The sequence below is a fragment of the Geospiza fortis genome, unplaced genomic scaffold, assembly GCF_000277835.1.
Source record: "Geospiza fortis unplaced genomic scaffold, GeoFor_1.0 scaffold98, whole genome shotgun sequence".
Lineage (NCBI taxonomy): Eukaryota > Metazoa > Chordata > Aves > Passeriformes > Thraupidae > Geospiza > Geospiza fortis.
Window position 1 is genome coordinate 13,054,493 of NW_005054306.1, and position 21,177 is coordinate 13,075,669.

General features: G+C 39.4%; 1 protein-coding gene across 1 annotated transcript in view; it reads left to right on the forward strand.

Annotated features, from left to right (window-relative positions):
* Window positions 1-7,844: 7,844 nt before the first annotated feature.
* ENPP3 (ectonucleotide pyrophosphatase/phosphodiesterase 3) overlaps window positions 7,845-21,177 on the forward strand; it is a 36,526-nt gene continuing 23,193 nt past the window's right edge. The window contains exons 1-8 of the mRNA XM_031066664.1: window positions 7,845-8,032; window positions 11,037-11,115; window positions 13,659-13,781; window positions 15,037-15,162; window positions 15,969-16,029; window positions 17,285-17,382; window positions 19,897-19,976; window positions 20,529-20,648. Of these exons, the coding sequence (XP_030922524.1) occupies window positions 7,931-8,032; window positions 11,037-11,115; window positions 13,659-13,781; window positions 15,037-15,162; window positions 15,969-16,029; window positions 17,285-17,382; window positions 19,897-19,976; window positions 20,529-20,648 (789 nt within the window). The 5' untranslated portion in view covers window positions 7,845-7,930. The remainder of the gene's footprint in view (window positions 8,033-11,036; window positions 11,116-13,658; window positions 13,782-15,036; window positions 15,163-15,968; window positions 16,030-17,284; window positions 17,383-19,896; window positions 19,977-20,528; window positions 20,649-21,177) is intronic.

Consider the following 21,177-nt stretch of genomic DNA (forward strand, 5'->3'; position numbering starts at 1 on the left):
GGCCCGGCCGTCCGGGCGGCGCCGCCCGCAGCGGGGGGAAGGCAACAGCGTCTTAAAACTTGGGAGTCACTTCGTTTTGTTTTTCATTTTACAAAAATATTCGCCTAGGCTTCTTTGGTTTTTAAATAGTCCATTCTTTGAATAATCTTTTCTTAGAATATTTTGGCGAAATGCTGGTTCTGGTTCTTCCGGCAAGGCCCCCTTAGATTATGATGAGATCCCTCTCTGCAGGGCTGATCTCCAGCCACAACTCTCCCTATTTCTAGTTGCCCCCAGTTTGGTGTAATTAGTGTGGAGTTATTCATTCCTGTAGTAAGTCACAGAACAATCTGAAAATGCGTTTATGTAAAGACATCCAGGAATACAGAATCACAGAACTGCAGAATGGGTCGGGTTGGAAGGAATCACCATGGATTGTGAAAAATGTGTGTTTTATGATTGGCTTTTCGCAAGTATTAAAATGAATATTGTATGTGTTGTGTCAGAAAGTAATGCTGTCTTAATTCTCTTAAGTAGTGTGTTAAATATAGTTTTAGGTTATAAAAAATGTTAAAGTAGAAACGATGCTATATAGGATACTTTTTTAAAGAAAGGACTCGCAGCGAGATAGCAGCCACAGGACACCTAAATCTTTCTGAGAAAAAGAATTTATTGCCTTCTTATCAGAAGACACGAACTTCTTCCCGGCTCGAAGGCGCCGTTAGGATTCAGAGGAAGAAGTTGACGATGACCAGACAGAATCCTGTATTTGAATGGAATGTATGCATCATGTATGAGGTGTATGAATATGCAACAAGTATTGTTTTTAAGGGTTAATCCTTTGTTAATGGGTGTCCTTTTTTGGGGCTTATGCTGCCCAGAAAAAGGTACATCTGTAACTCTTTGTTTCTATTGTCTCATATTGTCCTAATTCAAATTGTCCAAATTATTATTACTCGAATTGTATTACTATTTTATAACCATTTTATTATTATTAAACTTTTACAATTTTAAAAAACAAGCGATTGGTGTTTTTCATAGGATCATCTGCTCCAGCCCCCTGTTCAAGCAGGGTCCTCCCAGAGCACACAGCACAAGATTGTATCCAGACAGTTCTTGAGTATCTCCAGTGAGGGAGACTCCACAACCTTTCTGGACAACCTGTTCTGGTGCTTGGTCACCCACACAGTAAAGAAGTTCTTCCTTATGTTCAGCTGGAACTTCCCGTGCATCAGTTTCTGCCCATTGCCTCTTGTCCTATTGCTTGGCACCCCTGAGAAGAGCCTGTCTCCATCTTCGTGGCACCTTCCCTTCAGATACTGATAGACATTGATGAGGGCCCATCTCAGTCATCTCTTCTTGAAGCTGAAAAGGCTCCCTCAGCTTTTCCTCGCAAGAGAGGGGCTCCAATCCCGCAGTCATCCTCTTAGGTCTCCAGTGGACCCACTCCAGGAGCTCCATGTAGCTCTTGACAGAACTGGACACAGTAAAATGCAATAGTGTTACATTTCAAAAAGGATACAATAGTATTACATTAGAATCACAGAATCATTAAGGTGGGAAAAGACCTCTAAGAACATCTAATCCAACTGCCAAGCCCATCACCGAACCATGTCCCCAAGATCGACATCTACACATTTTTTGAACACTCCCTGGGATGGTGATTCCACTGCTTCCCTTTCTTTTTGAGCAGTCTGTTTCAATGCCTAAATACCCTCTCAGTGACAATTTTTTTCCCAATAACGAATCTAAACCTCCCCTGGTGCTACTTGAGGCCATTTCCTTTAGTCCTATAACTTGCTACCTGGGAAATGTGGCTGACCTCCACCTGTCCACAGCCTCCTATCTGGCAGAACAGCATTATATATATATATGCAGATGTTTTGATACTAAAAAGAAACGTAAAAAGCTGAATTGAGACAGTTCTAAAATTTTGTGTGTGTTTGATGCTGACACTGTATTTTCTGAGCCGTCTGTGGATGTTTGGCTGCAAACATCCAGCTAGTGCTGGTAAATGGGTTCAAACTTATGTCTTCAACAGGCAAATAAAGCTGATCAACTCCCTGTCTGACCAACTATCAAGCTGATAACTAGAGGCCTCAGAGCAGTGAAAAATTAACATTTTCAGTCTTGAGTGGAAAATAGCAGAGTGTGCTCATGGGAGAAACGCTTAAATGGAATTGGGTAGACAATTACTTGTTTTAAATGTAAACAGCTTTTGTGTAAATAGGCCTGGAAGAATACATAACATAAACAATGAGAAATATTATAAGTAAATTTAAGAAGTACAACAGAAGACAGTGATACAAGGGGCATCAGTGCTTGCACAGCTAGCTGAGATGTGTGTTGTAGCCAACAGGCACAGGATGCTGTGAAGTCAGTGCTTTCTTTTCAGCAATGGGAAATACCTGGTTAGGAAACAAATAATGCTTACATGTGCATTATTTACCTAAATATACATGTAACAGATGATCATTGAAAATGGAGGGGATGCAATTGAAGGTCTGCTTGTGCTTGCCTGTCTTGCTCTTAGAATTGGGCTGCCCTCAGTCTTAACATGAAATTAAGAACAATTCTGTAAGAATTATTCTTTATACTCTTCATCGTATGTTTATTTAAAGAGTGTTGCACAACAATCTGACATGCCCATGTGTGTCCTGTCAAGATCCAGTACTTGTCTATCCTGGAGAGACCACCTCATATTTTATTAAAATGACAATGCAAAGGGTAAGTGTCTACTCAAATTCTGTGTGAAGCTCCTAATCTATTCCCACAGTGACCCATAAGAGGACTGGTAACTGAGCCAAAAAGGAGTTGTTTTACTCATCATAATGTTTTATTATTATTTTGAGGACCAGTCTACTATTCTTTTTTTCTGCCTTACTGCTCTGTCACACTCCTGGGCTAACAGCCATTCGTATCCAATCCTAATACCAACATACATACCTGTGCCAACATACTGTTCACTACTTTGTGCCTAATACAACTTTACCTTGATTTTAAGTTGTTAGCCAACAAACATTCTAAACAGCACTTAGCATGCAAGCCTAAATCTAGCTGGTCATATTTAGTAGACAGACTTGGTCTAATCCTAGTTAAGGTCCTGGTTCACAACTTGTCCCAAATACCATAGCAAATTTCAAATTTTAAAATTGAACCACTCAGCCATGTAATAGCCTTGAACCCCCAAATAAGTTCAAATTATGATTTCTGTCCTGAATGAACATCTTGTCTAACCAGATCTCATTGTAACAAAACTGAACTACCTATGATCCTACCTTATGTAGAAGAGTAGTAGAAAGAAGGCTCTTGGTCAGGTACAAGAAGTATGACACATTATGTAGATGATTATGGTTAGATTTATTGCTAATACAGCATCTAAATATTGCCAAAGCAGTATACAATATAAGCATGTAATAATATATGTGTGCTATAACCAGCATATATTATAACTAGCTAGAAATGTACAGGTTTACAGTCTTTGGCCTTGCAGAATGCACAATGGTAAAGCATCAAAGGACCCGTGGAGCTGCTTTAGGATTTTATCTCTTTATCTGACTGGATTTTGGTGCTTTTACTCACCTACCCAAAAGTGAGTATTCCTCATCTTTGGGCTGGGTGTACCCCTGGAGGCATTCCTTACAGGGGAGAGGGATCTACCTGGAAGCTGCCTGCAGCCTGGGAGACCAGTTTGCCCAGTTGGCCCAGTCTCCAGCAGTATTTTAAACACTTTTGCAGGCTGATGTGTGCCAAAGTCAGTTGAAATCATTACACCTCCCTGTTTCTGAAATTCATCATCATGGGAACATCCAGACAGTTCCTCCTGGAATGCTCTCTGGGCGTTCTTATCTTAGCACCATTCTCGCTTGGTATTCTTATCTTACAAATCGTATTTCCCTTCAGACACAACTGTAAAGGAGAGGGGTGTGTATGGGGAAGGGCACACTTGAGGACCTGACTAACTTATCACAGTCACACTTTGGCAAGGAATTTTGTTATTGGGACGGGAGATGGGAGCAAGGGGTGCTGGGGCAGGTCAGGCCTAAGCAAAGTTCATCCTGCTTTGCCTAAGGGAGCTAAGTGTCCAGGAGGAGAAACAGTACAGCTAATTAACCCTGGAGCGACTGCACCCAGGTGTGTCTGCCAAGGCATGAACCACTATGAGACTCTGTACTGAGTAACAGAGTCACACACCTCACTAAACAAGGCAGAAGAGCAGCATTTGGGTGAGAATGAAATGACCCTCTTCACCCAGACACAGAAAAAGCAATGCACTTTTCATAATTATTGTAAATGTGATATTACTCTAGCAAAACCACCTTCAGCAAAATAACCATTTTATGCTTGTGGGTGACAAGAAACATTTATGAGAAAATGGTTAAATTTTGAAATGTTTTTTCCTGAGTGAGTGTCATTCATTTTAGAAGATAGATGACAAATTAGTGTCATAGTGTAGAGACTGTCTAGTTCTTCATGGCCTTGGAAGACTTGTGGCTTCTTAGCAGTGAAAATTGAAAGTGTCTACAACACAGTGCTATTCAGAAATTACTCTCCCCATTTTCCTGACATGCTTGTTAACATGTATATGGGGAAGATGTCCTGCCTGTGTTCTTTGAAAACTCCTTCTTCTTCCTGAAAGTGTCAGATGAACAGAGGACTGCAGTGTAACTATAGGGGAATGGGTTTTTTCATACCCTCACTCTGCATTGGTATAGTGTCAGTCTGTACGCAGAACGGTCACTCAAAGTTATGATTTAGTAATTGAGAGCAGAAAGGATAATTATTTCCTTCTTCCTTGTTGTTTTTTTAGTCTTATGTATTGATCATATGGATCGTTTGGGTTTTTTATGCAAATTTTCTTTTGGTAGGGATGAAAATAAGTATTTTTAACATATGAGGCCCTTGATCTTGAAACAGAAAAGTTTGGGTTCTTGGTTAGTATTTATTAAGTTTCATAATCAGATTTTATTGGTGAGAAATGTTCTAGAATGTTGTAATTCATCATGAGAACAATAACATATGTCAAGTTAGAGCAATGATTGGGTAAAAGTAGCAAAATCAGGTATATGAGATCACATCCTGTTCAATGTAGCTGTTGCTGAGCAGTGCTTAAACAGACTGAGAGCCTTCTCTGTGAGTAGCATGGGGTGCACAAGAAGCTGGGAGGGGATACAGACCCCAGCTGACCAAACGGACACCCCACACCATATGATGCTGTGCTCAGCAATAAAACTTTGGGGGGAAAAAAAGGAAGGCATAGGGAACAGTCAGAGCAGTGGTGTCTGCCTTCCCAAGTAATCATGACATGTGGAGGAACTCTGCCTTCCTGAAAGTGACTGAACACCTGCCTGTTGATGTGAAGTAGCCATGAAGGGATTTTGCTTTGTTTATTTGAGTGGCTTTGCTTTACCTATTAAACTGTCTTTGTCTTAACTCACAAGTTTTCTCTTTTTTTTACCCTTCCTGTTCTTCCCTGATTTCCGCAGCAGGGAACAGTGTGAATGGCTGTGTGGGGCTGTGCTGCCTGCTCAGATTAACCCACAAATGGGGCCAGAGGGGTTGAAGATAATGACAGATTTGATAGGAATGCACTCCACTGGATTTACAGCTGTTACAGCTGATTGAGCTATTTATTGGCAGGCTGCTGCTCTCACCAGAGGACTTGCTTGCTTTGCTCTATATTAGAATGGAGTGATTGTGGTTGCCATATGCTGTAGTGCTTATCATCTCTTTCCTGTGCCTAGAACCATTTTGATAACACCACTGGCCACGTGCCTGGACTGACAGATGGCCTGGTCATTACTGCTGTTCCTGTACTGCTGTAGGCATGTTGTAACTAAAGTCTGAACTCAGGTTCAGGTGAGCTCTGAATAACACCAGGCTGGAGCAGGTAAACCCCCCAAAGTGTCTGAGGCTGTGGATATGTCCATAGTAGAGCAGTTACACCCCTGAATAATAGAATCATAGAACCATTTTGGTTGGAAAAGACTGCTAAGTCCACCATTAAATCATGTTCCTAAGCACCACATGTACATATATTAAATACCTGCAAGGATGCTGACTCAGCCATACCCCAATACTTGACAATACTTTCGAGGAAGAAATTTTTCCTAAGAGTAACCTGAGGCCTTTTCCTCTTGTCCTGTTGCTTGTTACCTGGAAGAAGAGGCCCACCTGGCTACAACCTCCTTTCAGTAGTTGCGGAGAGTGATAAATTTCCTTCCTAAGCCTCCTTCTCTCCAAGTTAAACACCTCCAGCTCCCTCAGCCATTTCTTGTAAGACTTGTGTTCCAGACACTTCCCCAGCTCCACTGCCCTTTTCTGGACATGCTCCAGCACCTCAATGTCTTCCTTATAGTGAGGGGCCCAGAACTGAACATGGCACTGGAGGTGTGGCCTCACCAGTACAGGAGGATGATCCCTGTCCCAGTCCTGCTGGCCATTCTATTGCTGATCTCAGCCAGGATGCCACTGGCCTTCTTGGCTATCTGGGCACACACTGGCTCATGTCCAGCTGCTGTTGACCAACACCCTAAGGTCCTCTTCTGCAGAGCAGCTTTCCAGCCAAGGGAAAGTCTGCAACCTGGGAGTAAGTCCATACCAGTATGGTAAGAGGAGAAGTTAGTTAAGGAACCTTATAGCCTCTTTCAAGGGCCCCAGGTGTGGAAATTTAAGTGGAAACAATGTTAAAGTGTTGTATCTCATTGTTCCAGTTGCGTGTTCTATGGGAAGCACTATAGCAGAAGCCGCCTGAGCAGAGGGCAAGCCTCACAACCTGCAGGTTTTACCCAACCTGAAGATAGATGTTTTGGCAACCAGTAGCTCCTCACAACACACCTCCTGTCCTGAGCAATCACCACAAGAGATGGAACCCTGGTCATGGAAGAAGGGAACTCAATGGGCATTTTACAGGAGTAAGATGTCTCGTAGAGTAAGGGAGTGATATCTGTCTGTAAATTAAAGGATGATGAAGATGATGATGATGTGTGTGTGTGCGTGATTAATGGGGAGGTACTGGATAATGTGGGATTTAAGCATAACACAAATTGTATAGAATAAGATTACTAGTTTGGGTTGCAGTGGAGTTAATTTTCTTCATACCAGCTTGTATATGCTTTGGATTTTTTAAAATATAATTATAAATGTTATAAATTTGATTATTATAAGTTACAGCTCATGTGATGCTCAAATTTGGAATCAGATCAACATCTGAATAGTTACATATTCATCATAGTCCTAGCAGGCTTTGAAGGTACATTTTCATAACAATCCTTCCAGTAACCACCAAGTTGAAAAACAAATAGGTTTTAAATTGTACTTAAACAAAACATTTTAATTTTTTTATTGAATTTGATTTGGCTGTATACAATATGTCTTTAATTAGCACAGTTATAAGTGCTGGAAGAAAAACGGTGTAAGAAGGGGAAAGAAGTTGAGACAAAGATGGATTGAAACTAACAGGGAGAAATCCTCTGATGCTAAATAAGGAAAGGGATCTGAATACAGAGGCGTGACACAGAACATGAAATAAGAAACCGTCTCCTTTCATACTGGTTTCGAATATTTAACACTTTCTTTGAGGATAAATTCTCTGGATGACAAGCTTTTAACCAAATAGTTGAGTACTTGAGTATTTTAGCATTTTATTGCTTAGCAACACTTTAATTCTAATCTTCACTTAAGTGTTTGCCTAATGCCGTTGTTCTTATCTTGAACAGTCAGGTTTCCTGAACACAGATAAATATTTTTCAGCCTTTGACCTTTCAGAGTAGTTCTCCTGCTTGCTTTGGCTTCCTGCAAACGTAACACGGATGCAAGAGCTGACATCTCATAAAAAGATCTATGAGCAAAGTACTAGAACTCCTGAAGGAGTAGCCTCTCACTTGCAGCTAACACAGCTGGGGGGGCTGAGGAAGGCAGGAGAGGCAGCCGAGTGGCAGATCTCGACAAAATGGAACTAGAGGATCACAGAGGATATTCAGAGGAGATATCTTTAAAATCAGAAGAGTATGTGAAGAAAAAAACCGTGTTGAAATACAAAGTCATCTGTGCTGTAAGTAGGTGCTGCTCTTCAGGGCTGCTATTTTAACAATTCTCAAATCTGCAGGATTTTTTGAAGTTTCATTGTATCAGTATAATGATTTGGGGTAGCTTAGTAATTGGTAGTTAAAATTTTACTGCATGAATGTGTCACTGAAACTGCACTAGCTTCACTGGCACATTTCTAAGGTTCTTCTTGTACCTATGAAGCAATTTTTTTTACTGGCAGTTTTTGTTGTACTTCATTAACTTGACAGTTCTTTTGCACAGTGAAGACATTGCTTTGATACTTTGTTTTAGATATTGTCTCAAAACAGATGTGTTTGTGGCCAAAGCAGCCACACTTTCTTTTTGCTTACTTTTGTATCTTTATATTTGTCATTAACAAAGCAGAACCTATAGTCAAGTCGTTGGCAAAAAGCACTCAGGAAGCTAAGCATGGGAAAAGCCTAATGAAATGTTTTGTATAGTATTGTCAGTCCCACATCTCAAATGTCGTGTCAACTCTTCACCTCTTCCCTGAGGCTTTAAAGAGCTATGCAGCTGCCTTGTAAACAATAGAGGCTTTTTGTTAAGTTTTTAAAATATTTTCATGCATCTTCTGTTTGTGACCATAATAAAACAAGGATTAAATATGTATATATGTTTGCACAAGTTCTTGCATTTGTAAATTGAAATTTAGAGAAAATTACAAATACTGATTTTTGAAAAACTTGCAGCTTAATTTTGAAAACAGCTCTATAAAAAAGAGAGTCAAGCTACTATACTGTTCAGCTCTATGTCATCAGAACAATTTCACATAGTACAATTTGCTATTTAATGCTATGTTGTGCAAGGATTGCATAAAATATGAGGGAAATACTGGAAATTGTGAAAAAAGAAGATGAAATATCAGACATATTTTTCCTAAAGTCATCAGTTAAAATGAGTCATGAGAAAGAATGTGGGAAAACTGCATAACTATAAAGGAAAGTAAATTATACCTTCAAGAGGTACTTGGAAGAGTAAAGTGAGAAATTTAAGTATCCTAAAACATATTCATTCTTTCAGATGTGCTAGTTTTCAAATGCCTGCTAATGCAAAACTCGCAATCTACATATTAGAGGTATAAACTGTTAATATTCCACACAATTTATGTTTTTGCTAAATCTAATGCATGAAATACTTTCTTGGCAACTTCTTCCTGAAACTTTAGGCAGAGAATAGGAGTCACACTGTAAGTCCTCCAGCAAACAGAGCATATGCCCTAGGAATGACTTTTCTAAGAATAAGTAGTTGTAATTCTGAATTTAGTCATAGAAGTTAGCTGTGGAAAGCCTGAGGATTTGAATATGTGGTCCCAAAGTCATTTCACCTTAAGAATGAATGTCCCAAAATCAAGGGTGTTTGTGTAAATGTTATAATAAATGCATCATCTTATCTGTATACCTGATAGGAATTTTTGGGTTTTACTTCGGCTGTAGTAGCTGTATTTTAATTTAGTAGTAATTGAAGTAATACTTCAATTTAGTAGGATCTATTTATTTCAATTACAAATGTGAGTTTTAGTCAAAATGAAGGGCAAAAGCACAGGTCTTTGAGGTGAAAAGTACATGCCCTCGTGATCAGGCTTATCTGTGCTCAGTGAAACACTTGGCAGTGTTAGCCTCCCTGCCCAGAAAGAGTGCCTTCTGGTCTAGCCCAAAAGAACACCCTAACACCCTTATTCTCAGAGCCTGCTGACTGGATGTAGGAATAAACTGCTGCCTTCACACCTGAGGTCTCTCTTCAGGGGACTTCAGCATTTCTGCTAGTTTGGGTAATCTTTCCACACATCCTCACTCCATCTGCCTCCCTCCTCCAGTTCTCTCACCAATCCCATTTCCACTCCTTTTGAGGTACATCTGTACAAAAACCTGTGAGTAAGTAGCAGGAAGAAAGTAAAGTTGAGAAGGAGAAACTATGAAGGAAGTAACAATGGCGTTGTTAGTGTTTGGTGTTACCAGAGAAATAAATCAGTTGTACACCCACACCTGAGAAGTGAGCAGCCCTCCCTGCTGCCACACTTTGGCCCAGCACCTGCAAGGAAGGACAGGCAGCAGCAAAGATTAAGGATGTATGGGCAGTTGTTCTCAGTTCCTTAAAATTGCTGTAGTCTCAGATAAGAGACTCCATTACAATTATACTGAGCTTGAGAGTAATCCTTTCTCATTTCTACTTTATTTTTAACCTTAGTACTTCCAGGAATCAGCTGTTTGATTCCTGGAAGTGGCAGAAGACAAAAGCTCTGAGGCTAAAATGGGACATAAACTGGGCTGTTTCATGGTGATTTTTTCTGTGATATGCATTTTCTTTCCCATGATTATCTTAGTGAAGAGGAAAGTGCACATATCACAAAATACTCTGAGAAGGTTACCGCTTTTCTCTGCACCTTTCAGCCAGCATGAATTGCCATTTGTCTTTGGTCTATTGACCTTTGTGTCTATTGATGAATAGAGGCTTCCTCAGCTCTCCATCAGTCTCCCAAAAGTTATGCTGCTTTCTGTTATGGAGTTTCCTTGGGCTGTTAGTCTCCTTCCAATTTCCTCTAACCTTACGAACAAGGTGACTTATAAGAAACTGGCACATGAGTGAAAGTTTTACACTTTCAGCCTCAATCCAGCTGAATTTCTTAAGAAATCCTTGTGTTCATATTGGGTAAATACAGAAGATAAAAAAAAGTGATTGCCTTTGCAAAGCCTATGCAAAACAGATAAATACACTGATTACTTCCTACTTTCTTTTCTCCAGCAAAGTTTTCCCCAATTACAACATCGCAACTGGCCACAGGTTAAAAGTGCAGCATTAGGACCTCAGATTTTAAGGTTATAACTATTGTGCCTCTCCTATCTTCAGGCTCAATTTTTTGATGAAGAACTTCAGAGAAATGATTAGTTCTTAAATCATGCATTTATAGAAATATTAGTAAGAGGTAATTTCTAATAAACAAAACAATTTATCATAGTTGTAACATTGGTTTCCCTGTGTCTGTGTGACAGGTTCTGCTGTGTGCTTTAGTGGTTGTATCCCTGGGACTAGGTTTAGGACTAGGACTCAACCATGGAAACCAGGAGCAAGGTATGTTTATGATACTTTCAGCATAATTACCAATGATCTGGATCTGGCAAAGGCTTTCAGCAATGGCCCTTTTATAGTGTAATGTAAATGATCTGTGAAAAGTCACCACCTGTGAAAATAAAGTTCTTGCAAAGTTCTTTCGAGTTCGATTGTATAAAAACTGAGCACTCACAATCTATACTTGAAAAACCTATCCTAAACAACCAAGTGCCTTGCTGAATCTTTCCAAATGTGTGAAGCCTAGTTCATGGCACGTTGGAAGCTTTATTAAGTTATCACTTCCAGAAAATTTGGGATATGTTACCCTATTATATATAATTATATATATAATTATTGCAATTATCCTATTATATATAATTATTACTTAAACAATATTTCATGAAAGAAATATCATAGGATCATCTTCAGTATATTTGTCATAGTTCAGGAGGCTGATGCTAAAACAGATTATGAATATTCTTTGAGAACTTGAGTTTCTGTAAAGCTACAGTAAAAAGGGGGTAGTGGCTTGATTCAGTGGAATGGCGTTTTTTAGTTAGGAAAAAAAAGTAATGTTTGATGTCTGGGGGTCAGTCTAGGTGAGAACAAACAAGTGCAGCACACTGTGAATTAAATAAAACACTTCCTTTAGAATCAAAACAATAGTAATCCCTTCTGGAGGAGTTCAAGGAAGCACATTCTCATTGCACATTTCTCATTGCTAATCAACACATATTGTACTTATTTTCCTAGTAGCTCATCAAGTCTTAGACCCTTCTGAAGACTTTCAATAGCATGGGCCCTAGCAAATAAGATGAAATGGAACCATAATTGGGTTTTGATAATTTGAAAATTATTTTAGCTCTGCATTGGCTCTACAAAGTGGAGTACAGAGAATGTGCATACAAGGCTTGTCCATGTGGAGGCTGGTGTGGAACTGCGAGTGATCTTTGGAGATTTGGAGTTTTCTTCAGGAGTCCTCAGGAGACCCAGAGCTGTCCCTTCACCCTGCTCAAAGGTGTCAGAGCTGTGCTGTGGAATACTTGTCTCAACTTTCAATGCCAGGCCCATCTTTTGGACTCTTTTCTTTGTTTTAATTAGAACAGCCCAACCTACAGATTTTTTAGGGACATGGTAATAATAAAGTGGCAGAGATATTGTCAGCGTCCTGAGTGTTCCAATAAGCTTTATGGATTGTGTCCAGACAGCTTTTGAGTGTCTCCAGGAAAGGAGATTCCCCTGGGCTGTCCTCACTCTGCCCAGGGCCCAAAAGCCACTGCCCCCGTCCAAGCACTGACCTAGCAGGGATGGCTCCAGCTTGCCACAGCCTTGCCCTGCCCAGTCATGAGTCCTGCCGAGCCAGTCCCATCCACGGGCTAACAGCCTGGCCTTGACCTGTCCCTGTCGTGACAGAAGTGCCCAGTGCCTGGTGTGGGGCTGCCCTTTTGCTGCCTCACCTGCCCTGCTCCAGGCTGGAGTGGTGGGATGGCTGATGGCTGGTCCCTGCCCAGCTGCCCCTGGGGAGCCCCCATGGCTCTGGCATCCTGCCCTGCGGGAGCTTCTGTCCCGTGCAGGTCTATTACAGAACATCCAAAGTGGGAATCACTCATCCTCTTTTATTTCAGACGGAGAAATGAGCAGGGGAGATGCCAGTCTCCCCTTCCTCATGCTGGCAGAGTGGTGTGGGAATCCATAAAGTCAGAGGGTTTGGGGAAAGCTGCAAAAGACAGGCCTCAGAGACAGCAGAACTGTGATTAGAGCTAAGCAGTAGCCATGAGATAAGTCAGTAGAAAAATTATGTAAAAAGTAGAAAAATAAGGACAAATAGAACAATGGTCTGTGTATTAACACTTGTGTAGAATAACTCCCTAAGCTGCAGAAAAGTATATCTAGTGAGATATTAGGAAGTTTTAAGCTTAATAATGGAGCTCTGTGCATTGTGTTTTAAGGCTTACAAGCAAGTATTGTATTCCAAATAAGCAAGCATTGTTTTAACTGAAGGTACATGTGCTTATAACGGTCAGATAGAACTACTGTCAATATTCTTTTGATTTGTGTGATTAGTAAAAAACTTTAAGGTAAGTTGTACATGAAGTTCTTTGTCTGCTGCCTGCGATGTGAACTGATAGCATCTTCTTTCCATTGTCATAACCATGTAATGAGACTGATGCTAGAAAATAAAACAGCTCAAGGCACGTTCCTAGCAGTCCTGTCCCGTTTGTGATTTGTACATAGCCCCCAGCCAACGATAAGTGGGACATCCTGGCATTGCTCCTGTGCCAGTGGTCCTGAAGGGACCTGTTGCAGAAACAGCCCTGCCCCAGGCTTTGGGCCAGCATGGTCCCAACAGCTGCCAGACCTTCAGCTCCCAGAGGGATTCCTACAGCCTTGCTTCCTCCCTGTTGGCCAGTGTGCTGATGATCATATTGGAAAACAGCTAGGGAATCAGATTTGGGAAATTATTCAGCACATCTCTCCCTGCAACCCATATCCATGATCTGTTTGACTGACCTAAATGGGATAGGGTTATCTGAGCACTCAGCCTTGCTGCCTTCTCCCTGCAGTCAGCTGCAGACACAAGTGCAGTGAGCCACACAGGAAAGATGTGCCCGGCTGCCAGTGTGACAGCGGCTGCAAGGAGCGTCAGGACTGCTGCTGGGACTATGAGGACACCTGCGTGGAGCCAAGTAAGTTCCTCTCCAGGCAGTGCTCACTGGTGTCCATTTTATTTTGAATTTTTTTCTTCACGTGACTGGAATAGAAAAAGGGTAATTGTCATGTTTATGCAGATACACAGGAAGTCATGTCACATTTCCTAGGGAGGGAAATGTGAAAAAAATCACAAAATCACAGAATAGTTAAGGTTGGGATGGACCACTGGAGGTAATCTAGTTGAACCTCCCTGCTCAAGCAAGATGCTAGAGCACACTACTAAGGCTTGTGTCCAGGTGGCTTTTGAATATCTCCAGGAAAGAAGATTCCACAACCTCTCTGAGCAACCTTTCCAGTGCTCTATCAGCCTCATAGTAAAGTTATTCTTCCTGTTCAGGTGGATGTGGTAGAGTCAAGCTGCCTCTGCAATCAGGTGGCTAGAGAGCGGTAACTTGGTGACCTGGCAGGACACAAAATCTTCCTGCATCTTTCTCAAATCAGACCCCTGTATTTTTGTCCCTTATGGATAACCAAAGCATTTGCCATGCATATTTCATGGCACATACAAAGCTGAAGATAAGCATGAACAGAAATAATGGGTTATCTTTAAACAGGGCCCTTGAAGCAGCCCTGTTGTGCCAGTACCTCTTGCACATTTGAAAATAAGGGGATGTTTCCCAGTCAGTCATGCTCTCCAGCCTCATGCAGACCTCAGTGGGTGCCTGGGAGTGGAGGAGTTCACTTGTCTTCCAGGGGACAGCCTGGTTCTGCATTGAGGCCAGGCTCCTCTCCAGTTACTGTTCTGCTTTCTCAGCAGCTGCTCAGGTATTTCTTCATCCTTATTGCTTTTTCTGCCCACTTCAGCCCTTACTTCTCTTTTTTTTTTCTCTTTGCTGTAATTCATGTGCAAGAGCATGAAAAAGATCAGTTTGCTTCTCTTTCTCTTCTGTAAAAGAAATACGGTGTGACGTTTTTTTGTTTTGTTTTGTTCTGTTTGTTTTTTTCCCTAGATCTTTTTGGAAAGATGGAAAACTTTGAGGGAGATGACTTTGGGGATACCTTTGTAAAATAAATTGTTTTATGACTCTGTGTTACTGTTCAATGGCCAAAGAAATTAGCTTTTTGCATTGAATGAAATTTTGAGTTTTCTTTCCAGAGCAAACTTCTAAAGCAACTAAAACAGTACATACAAATAACAATTTGTTTTTCTTTACCTGTTTGAAGGATTTCCATGCAAAGAAGTTCACATAAGGTGAACTGAATCACAGTTTTTTTCCTTCCAATTTTCAGCCCGATCTTGGACGTGCACTAATTTCCGTTGCGGTGAGACAAGAATACCTGGAAGTTACTGTTCTTGTTCGGATGACTGCTTGCAGAAAAAAGACTGCTGTGTAAATTACTACAGCATTTGCAAAGGTAAATCAAAGCAAAAAAGTTTTATGTATAATTTTTTGTATGAAATAGATGGGCAAACATTGAAAATATAAAGGTAGATGAATTTGTTTCTCAAGACCAGAGTCTGACTGGCATTTTGAAAAATTAATGTTTTGAGATTAAGCTTTTGGTATTTTTCACTGTGAAAAACACTGTTTCATACTGGCTTCAGCTAAACACATAAAGAATAGTGCAAGTATAATTCAGTTACAGGAATGACACTTGAGGAGTATGATGGTGACATGTTATGTGTTATCAGAATTCCTTTGCGTTGTGGAAGGGGATAAATCTAAAGCAACTCCTGCAAAATTATAGTTGTTAACTAAATGTAGATTAAAGCTGGAAAAAGTTAAACCACAACATATAGAAAGAAAAGAAGTACTGAATGGAGCCCTGGGCTTGTCTCTATGTGTGTCAGTGGTACCCAGAAAAGGAACAAGGAATAAGTAGCCCAGTGTGGACAGGATACAGTTTGAATATTTTTGATTTAAAACTCAATAAAAGGCTAAGCTTTCATAGTGTTTTCTTCTTCATGTTTCTTTGCTTTTCTGTGTGGCGTAAGTTCTTTGTTTTTGACTTACAGATGTGAGCACTAGTCCTTCCAGGGTTTGAGGGCCTAATAGGTTGCACCAAATTGTTTCTAAAGTAAAGGTGTCTTTAGATCTAGATTTCTGTTAAAGCAGAAAATGTTACAGGAAGAGCTTTAAAAAAATCATCCAGGCAGCTGCTTTTTTTTGGTGGTGGTGGTGGGGTTCAGTGCTAACTCAGTATTTTTTTTTTCCTTTTAGGTGAAACATCTTGGGTAGAAGAACCATGTGTGTCAGTTGAAACTCCTCAGTGTCCAGACGGGTAGGATAAAGGAATTTGTCTTCTTAGCAAATAAAATCTTTGTGATGGTCAGAAATACTCCAGTATTCTGAAACAGGTTTTCATATTTATGGAGAGTAAAGTCCCTGCCCTGAGGAATATTCTGTAGAAATGGTTTGTGACTAGGAATGTTTGTTCTTTTTAAAACCTTTGTCATTCATTGATCATTTACAGTTTAGAGCAGAGTACAGAAGTTCAAATTCAGATTGAAATTCGGCAAAGACCTGGATAAATTGTTAGAGTTATCTCAAGGTTCATTTATCACAAATTGTTCATAGTCCATTTTATGTTACCATATTGTATCTTTGACAACTCACATAAATCACCTTATGCAGTCTGTAATAGATAGAATCTGTGATTGCAATTCTTTAGGCAACAGGGTTATTCAGGGAATTTTTGCTTCAATTATTTGCAGGAAGAAAGGTAGCTATGAAGATAAGATAGCTATGAAGTAGCTGTATATCTACAAATGCTGAAAAAATATTGCTATTTGTGCAGGATTTCAGAATAGTAGGTAGAGGCTAGACAGGAACAGCATTTAAAAGTTGTCCTTGAAGAAAGATGAATTAATTTCTAGTGCAGTTGTGGTATTTGTGACATTATCCATTACTTTATTTTATTTTACCACAAACTTAGTTTAATTATAACAGTAAGACCATTAGCATTGTGACTTCTTTGTGGTTCCTGCATGCACCTCCCAAAACAGGTATCAAAGTACACTTTTTAGGTTAACAAATAACTTACTGAGTTAACACAGTTTGGCAGGCTAAAGCTTTGAAAGTAGTGGAGAGGGGCTTCTTTAAGTGCTATACACCACATTGCAGTATAAAGATTCATTTAATTTCAGTTTCAAATCAGTAAGCGGTTTTATGCAGACTGTTTTTATATAAACTATTGATGCTAGTGTGCTTCTGTGTTTTGGAAAGACCACTATTAATGAGAACAAACTGGGATAGTGATTACTGCCTGATGGCAACATGTAACTTTTAAAAAATATTATGACTGAAATGATTACTTGTATTTTATTCTTCCTCTGGTTTCTTACCAGAAGGATTATTATTATGATTTGCTCTCAATATTGCACTATATCTTTATCTCATACTGTGTTATTGATTCTGGGATGCATATGAATACTCTAGATCCTGCTCATAAAAGCTGAATTTATATTGTTAGAAATCTTAACAAGTCACCAACTCTCCAAACTTCTTTATGATGATAAATTTATATTTTTTTGTAGATTTACTCTCCCACCACTTATCCTTTTTTCAATGGATGGCTTTAGAGCAGAATATTTGGAAACTTGGAGTTCTTTGCTGCCAAATATTGAAAAACTCAGTAAGTTACCAAGCGTCCTTTGACTGTTTTCTTTCAAAGTCTGCATGCAACCTCTCTAGTCCCTTTTGCTACTGTCATGCATATGTGTTGCTCAGCAGTAAAAACATCACAAACCAGGGCTCTCTCATCAGTTGTATCTTTTCATTATTATATATATTCTGCATTGCTTCTTGTATTTGCCCAGCAAACATGACTTTTTTTTTAACAAGGCCTCTAATATTGGTCAGCAGCTTTTTATTAAATACACGGTTTGAAATATACTTTAAAATACTTTTTAAAACTGAGAAAAAGTTCCAGATAAGCATTTCCTGCACCCTCAGTACTGCATTAAAAAGTAGCTGAATAGCTGATAAGGAGTGGAACATTGAAGTATAATTCATTGAGTTATGGGGAATTTTTTTTTCAAGTGAGATATTTTAAGTATGTTGACATTATTGCATTAAGGCTTAAGTAACCATTTTCCAGCATTTCTGAATATTGTGAGGAAGAGTAAATTGAAGATCTTTAGCTTGTGCTTTGAAGCACTCTAAAAAGCGAGACTGTTAGTGCATATTTGGCTAAAATTCCTGAATATTTCAGAACTCAGATCTCCAGACACCTGGACAAAATGTCTCCATATTTAGTAATTTCTTCTCAGCAGCGATAGTCTAAGTTGACAGTATTTGTATCAGTCCTGAGTACGTTACATTATGTTTCTTTTGTGCTTCTTTGAAAATTTCACATGCATGTTATGAAGTACTACATTTTATGGAATAGTTAACAATCTTGTTTGAGGATAATGAGAGTATCCAGAAAATTGAGCTTGAACTAATGTACAAACCTGACTTCCCTGGCTAATTGTTTATTCTGTGACATCATTCTGACTGGATGGAACTTGAATCAGTGAAGGAGTCATGAATGCTGAAGTCAGTAGTCAGTTCCAGTCTTTTGAAACAGGGTGAAAAGGGAATGCCAAATTGGCAAAAGGAGTGAATACCATTCTATGTCTATGTTCCCAAGAAATCCTTTGAAACAAGAACCAATCTAATTCAGCATTGCTCATGTTTGTGGTCAACTTGAGCAATTGTTTATGCACACTCATGCTTATATTTCTCAGGAATCTACAGGAAAGGGAAATTTCTTTCTTTACAAAATCAAAAATGAAATGTTGATTGGTAGCATAAAATCTTTACTCTCTATTAACTCCTTTAACCTAGAACTTTCAGTAAAGGTAATCAAGCTTACAGAATATGTACACTATGAATATAGATCCTTTATTGTGCAAGAGAAATCCACAGAAAATTTTGCTCATATCTTTCAATTATTCAATTATTCAGCCATTCTTCAAACACTCTTATTAAGCCTTTTTTTTTTTTCTGTATCACACTGGAATAGTTTTGTTGAAAAAAATCACATTTCCATTGTTTTGGTTGCTTAGCTAAAATCAGCTTCTGTTCTTTGGCTGAAATGCTCTACATCAATGTAAAAAGTATGTTTTAGCATGAATGAAATAATCATCTGATTATAGCTTAATATAGAACTTTGTCAATGTGGGTTAGATGTAAAAACATCATTAAAGCATCTTCCAGTCTTCATGTATTTGTTTTGCGGGTAAATAAATTGAATCTTAGAGTGGATTTAGACATTACAGATGTTTGTGTGCTAAGAACCTTTGATTGATGAAAAAATAATACAATGTTTGGAGATACAGGTAGGACACCTGGGGTGGGATTCACTCCAGGGCAGAACACTTGCATTTAGACATATTCTTGGAGATGTCTGCATGTGAGATGATTATATGCTCACCGAAATCAGTGTGTTTATGTTTAATATAGTCTGCACAGCACAGTGCAAGAGTCTAGAGGACAAGTCAGCTCAATGAACAGAGGGTGCCACGGGACAAGTTGCTGGCCTAATCTGTGTTTTTGGTATACTTCAGAGTGCCATGGCCTTCAGCAGCTGTGTCAGGAGAACACAGATCTCAAAGTGATTTGCATCAAAACTGTCAACTTTCATGTAGATGTCTTGGACATCAGAGGGTTTCCCAAATGGCATCTGGCTCCAGTGCTTCAGCAACTGAGTGCTTCCCTGCTTGTCACCAATAAGCTCTGCAGGGTATCTTGTTTCGTCTGACCTTAGGCTTCAGTGTCATTGCATAAGTATGTATGACTAGGCCATTTTGGATCTCAGAAGTATCTGAGAAATTTATTTGGATTGGCAGACCAATCCAAATAAATGGAGGATGGAGGAGGAGCATCTGAAGGCCAGACAGGATCATTAAAGATTTCTTAAAGGACTGTAGGCTTCTAGGATTTAGGCAGCTGAATTGGGTGTCCAGGTCCACTGACTGCAATGGGACAGTAGGCTTAGCTCAAAAGGAGACACCAGGATTGTATGAGTCTTGTTTTGGAGTGACATTTCTGCATCTAAAACTGCAGCAACTGATAGTGGTGATTTTTGTTTGTTTTAAAGACTGTTAGTTTTCAGTTTAAAAAAATAGAAGAAATTGTATATTAATACCCTGATCTGTTGCAGAAACATGTGGCACACATTCAAAATACATGAGAGCTGTTTACCCCACAAAAACCTTTCCAAACCACTATACTATTGTCACAGTAAGTGAGAATTTTTGGTTTTCCTTTTCATTATCTGGATTACACAGAAAGGATTTTGTGGTGCCTGTCTTTTTGTGGGACATGGGAACTCATGCTATAGATATCAGAGAGAGATAGAGTTGCTGAGATGGTACATACACGCATGATCTGTGTGGCTATACATCTTGCCCTGGCCTGTGAGCTGGTTATTCCTGACCCTTGTCAGTTTAATTGGATATGGGTGAGCATGGTTGAGGACACAGCCTTTTGATGATAGTGTTTGTTAGGGTGGGTTTGGCAGCTGACATGCAGCCACATAACACACAGGGCTCTTAATCTACAGCACATAGGGTTTTAATTGGGCTGGGAAGGAAATATAGAAAAGGGGATTTGATGGGCACGCTGAATTCATTGGCAGAAAGACGATCTCTGTGAATTAGGGAAGCATTCTTCTTCTAAGAGAAAAAATTTCTTTAAAATTAGGGACACTGTAGCAGTGTGCATTGAAACATAGTTCAGGGTCCATTTGATTTCAGGACTAAGCATTTTATTTTGTGAATTCTTGTTTTACAGGGATTGTATCCAGAATCTCATGGTATAATTGATAACAACATGTATGATGTAGGCTTGGATGCGCATTTCTCACTTTCAGGGGAGGAAAAATTCAAGCCTGCATGGTGGAAAGGGCAACCAGTAGGTTTGTTTGTCATACAGTATTTATGTCCAGAGTGGTTTGTGTCATATCATAAAACAAAACAGGAATAAAATTAAAAACTATGCAATATATTTGCAGAAAGTACTAGATAACCTGTAAGCTTCATATTATAGGCTGCCTACAAAATAGTTTGCTTGTTATGAAAAGTAAAAGGACTCTTAAAATGTAATTCTGAGACTTAAAATTTTCACTCAATGTGGCAGTTAGTAAAAAAAAACCAGAAATATTCCATCTAGTACTGGAATGGGCTTCTTGCCACAAGCAGCCAAAGTAAATTTTCAGTATGATTTGATTTTAGAGTTTTTTTTTTGCTTGTCTTTTGATGACTTGCTACAAAATGAAATTGGTTTCCAAATTACATCTATTTACACGTATCTATTTGCAAATGTCCAGGCATTTAAAAGCAAGGAAGGGAGTAGCATAGAGCTTAATTTCTGAAAAAAAAAAGTAAATTATATATAACATATGACACATTTCCTAACAACCCTGAATTGTACCTATGGTTAC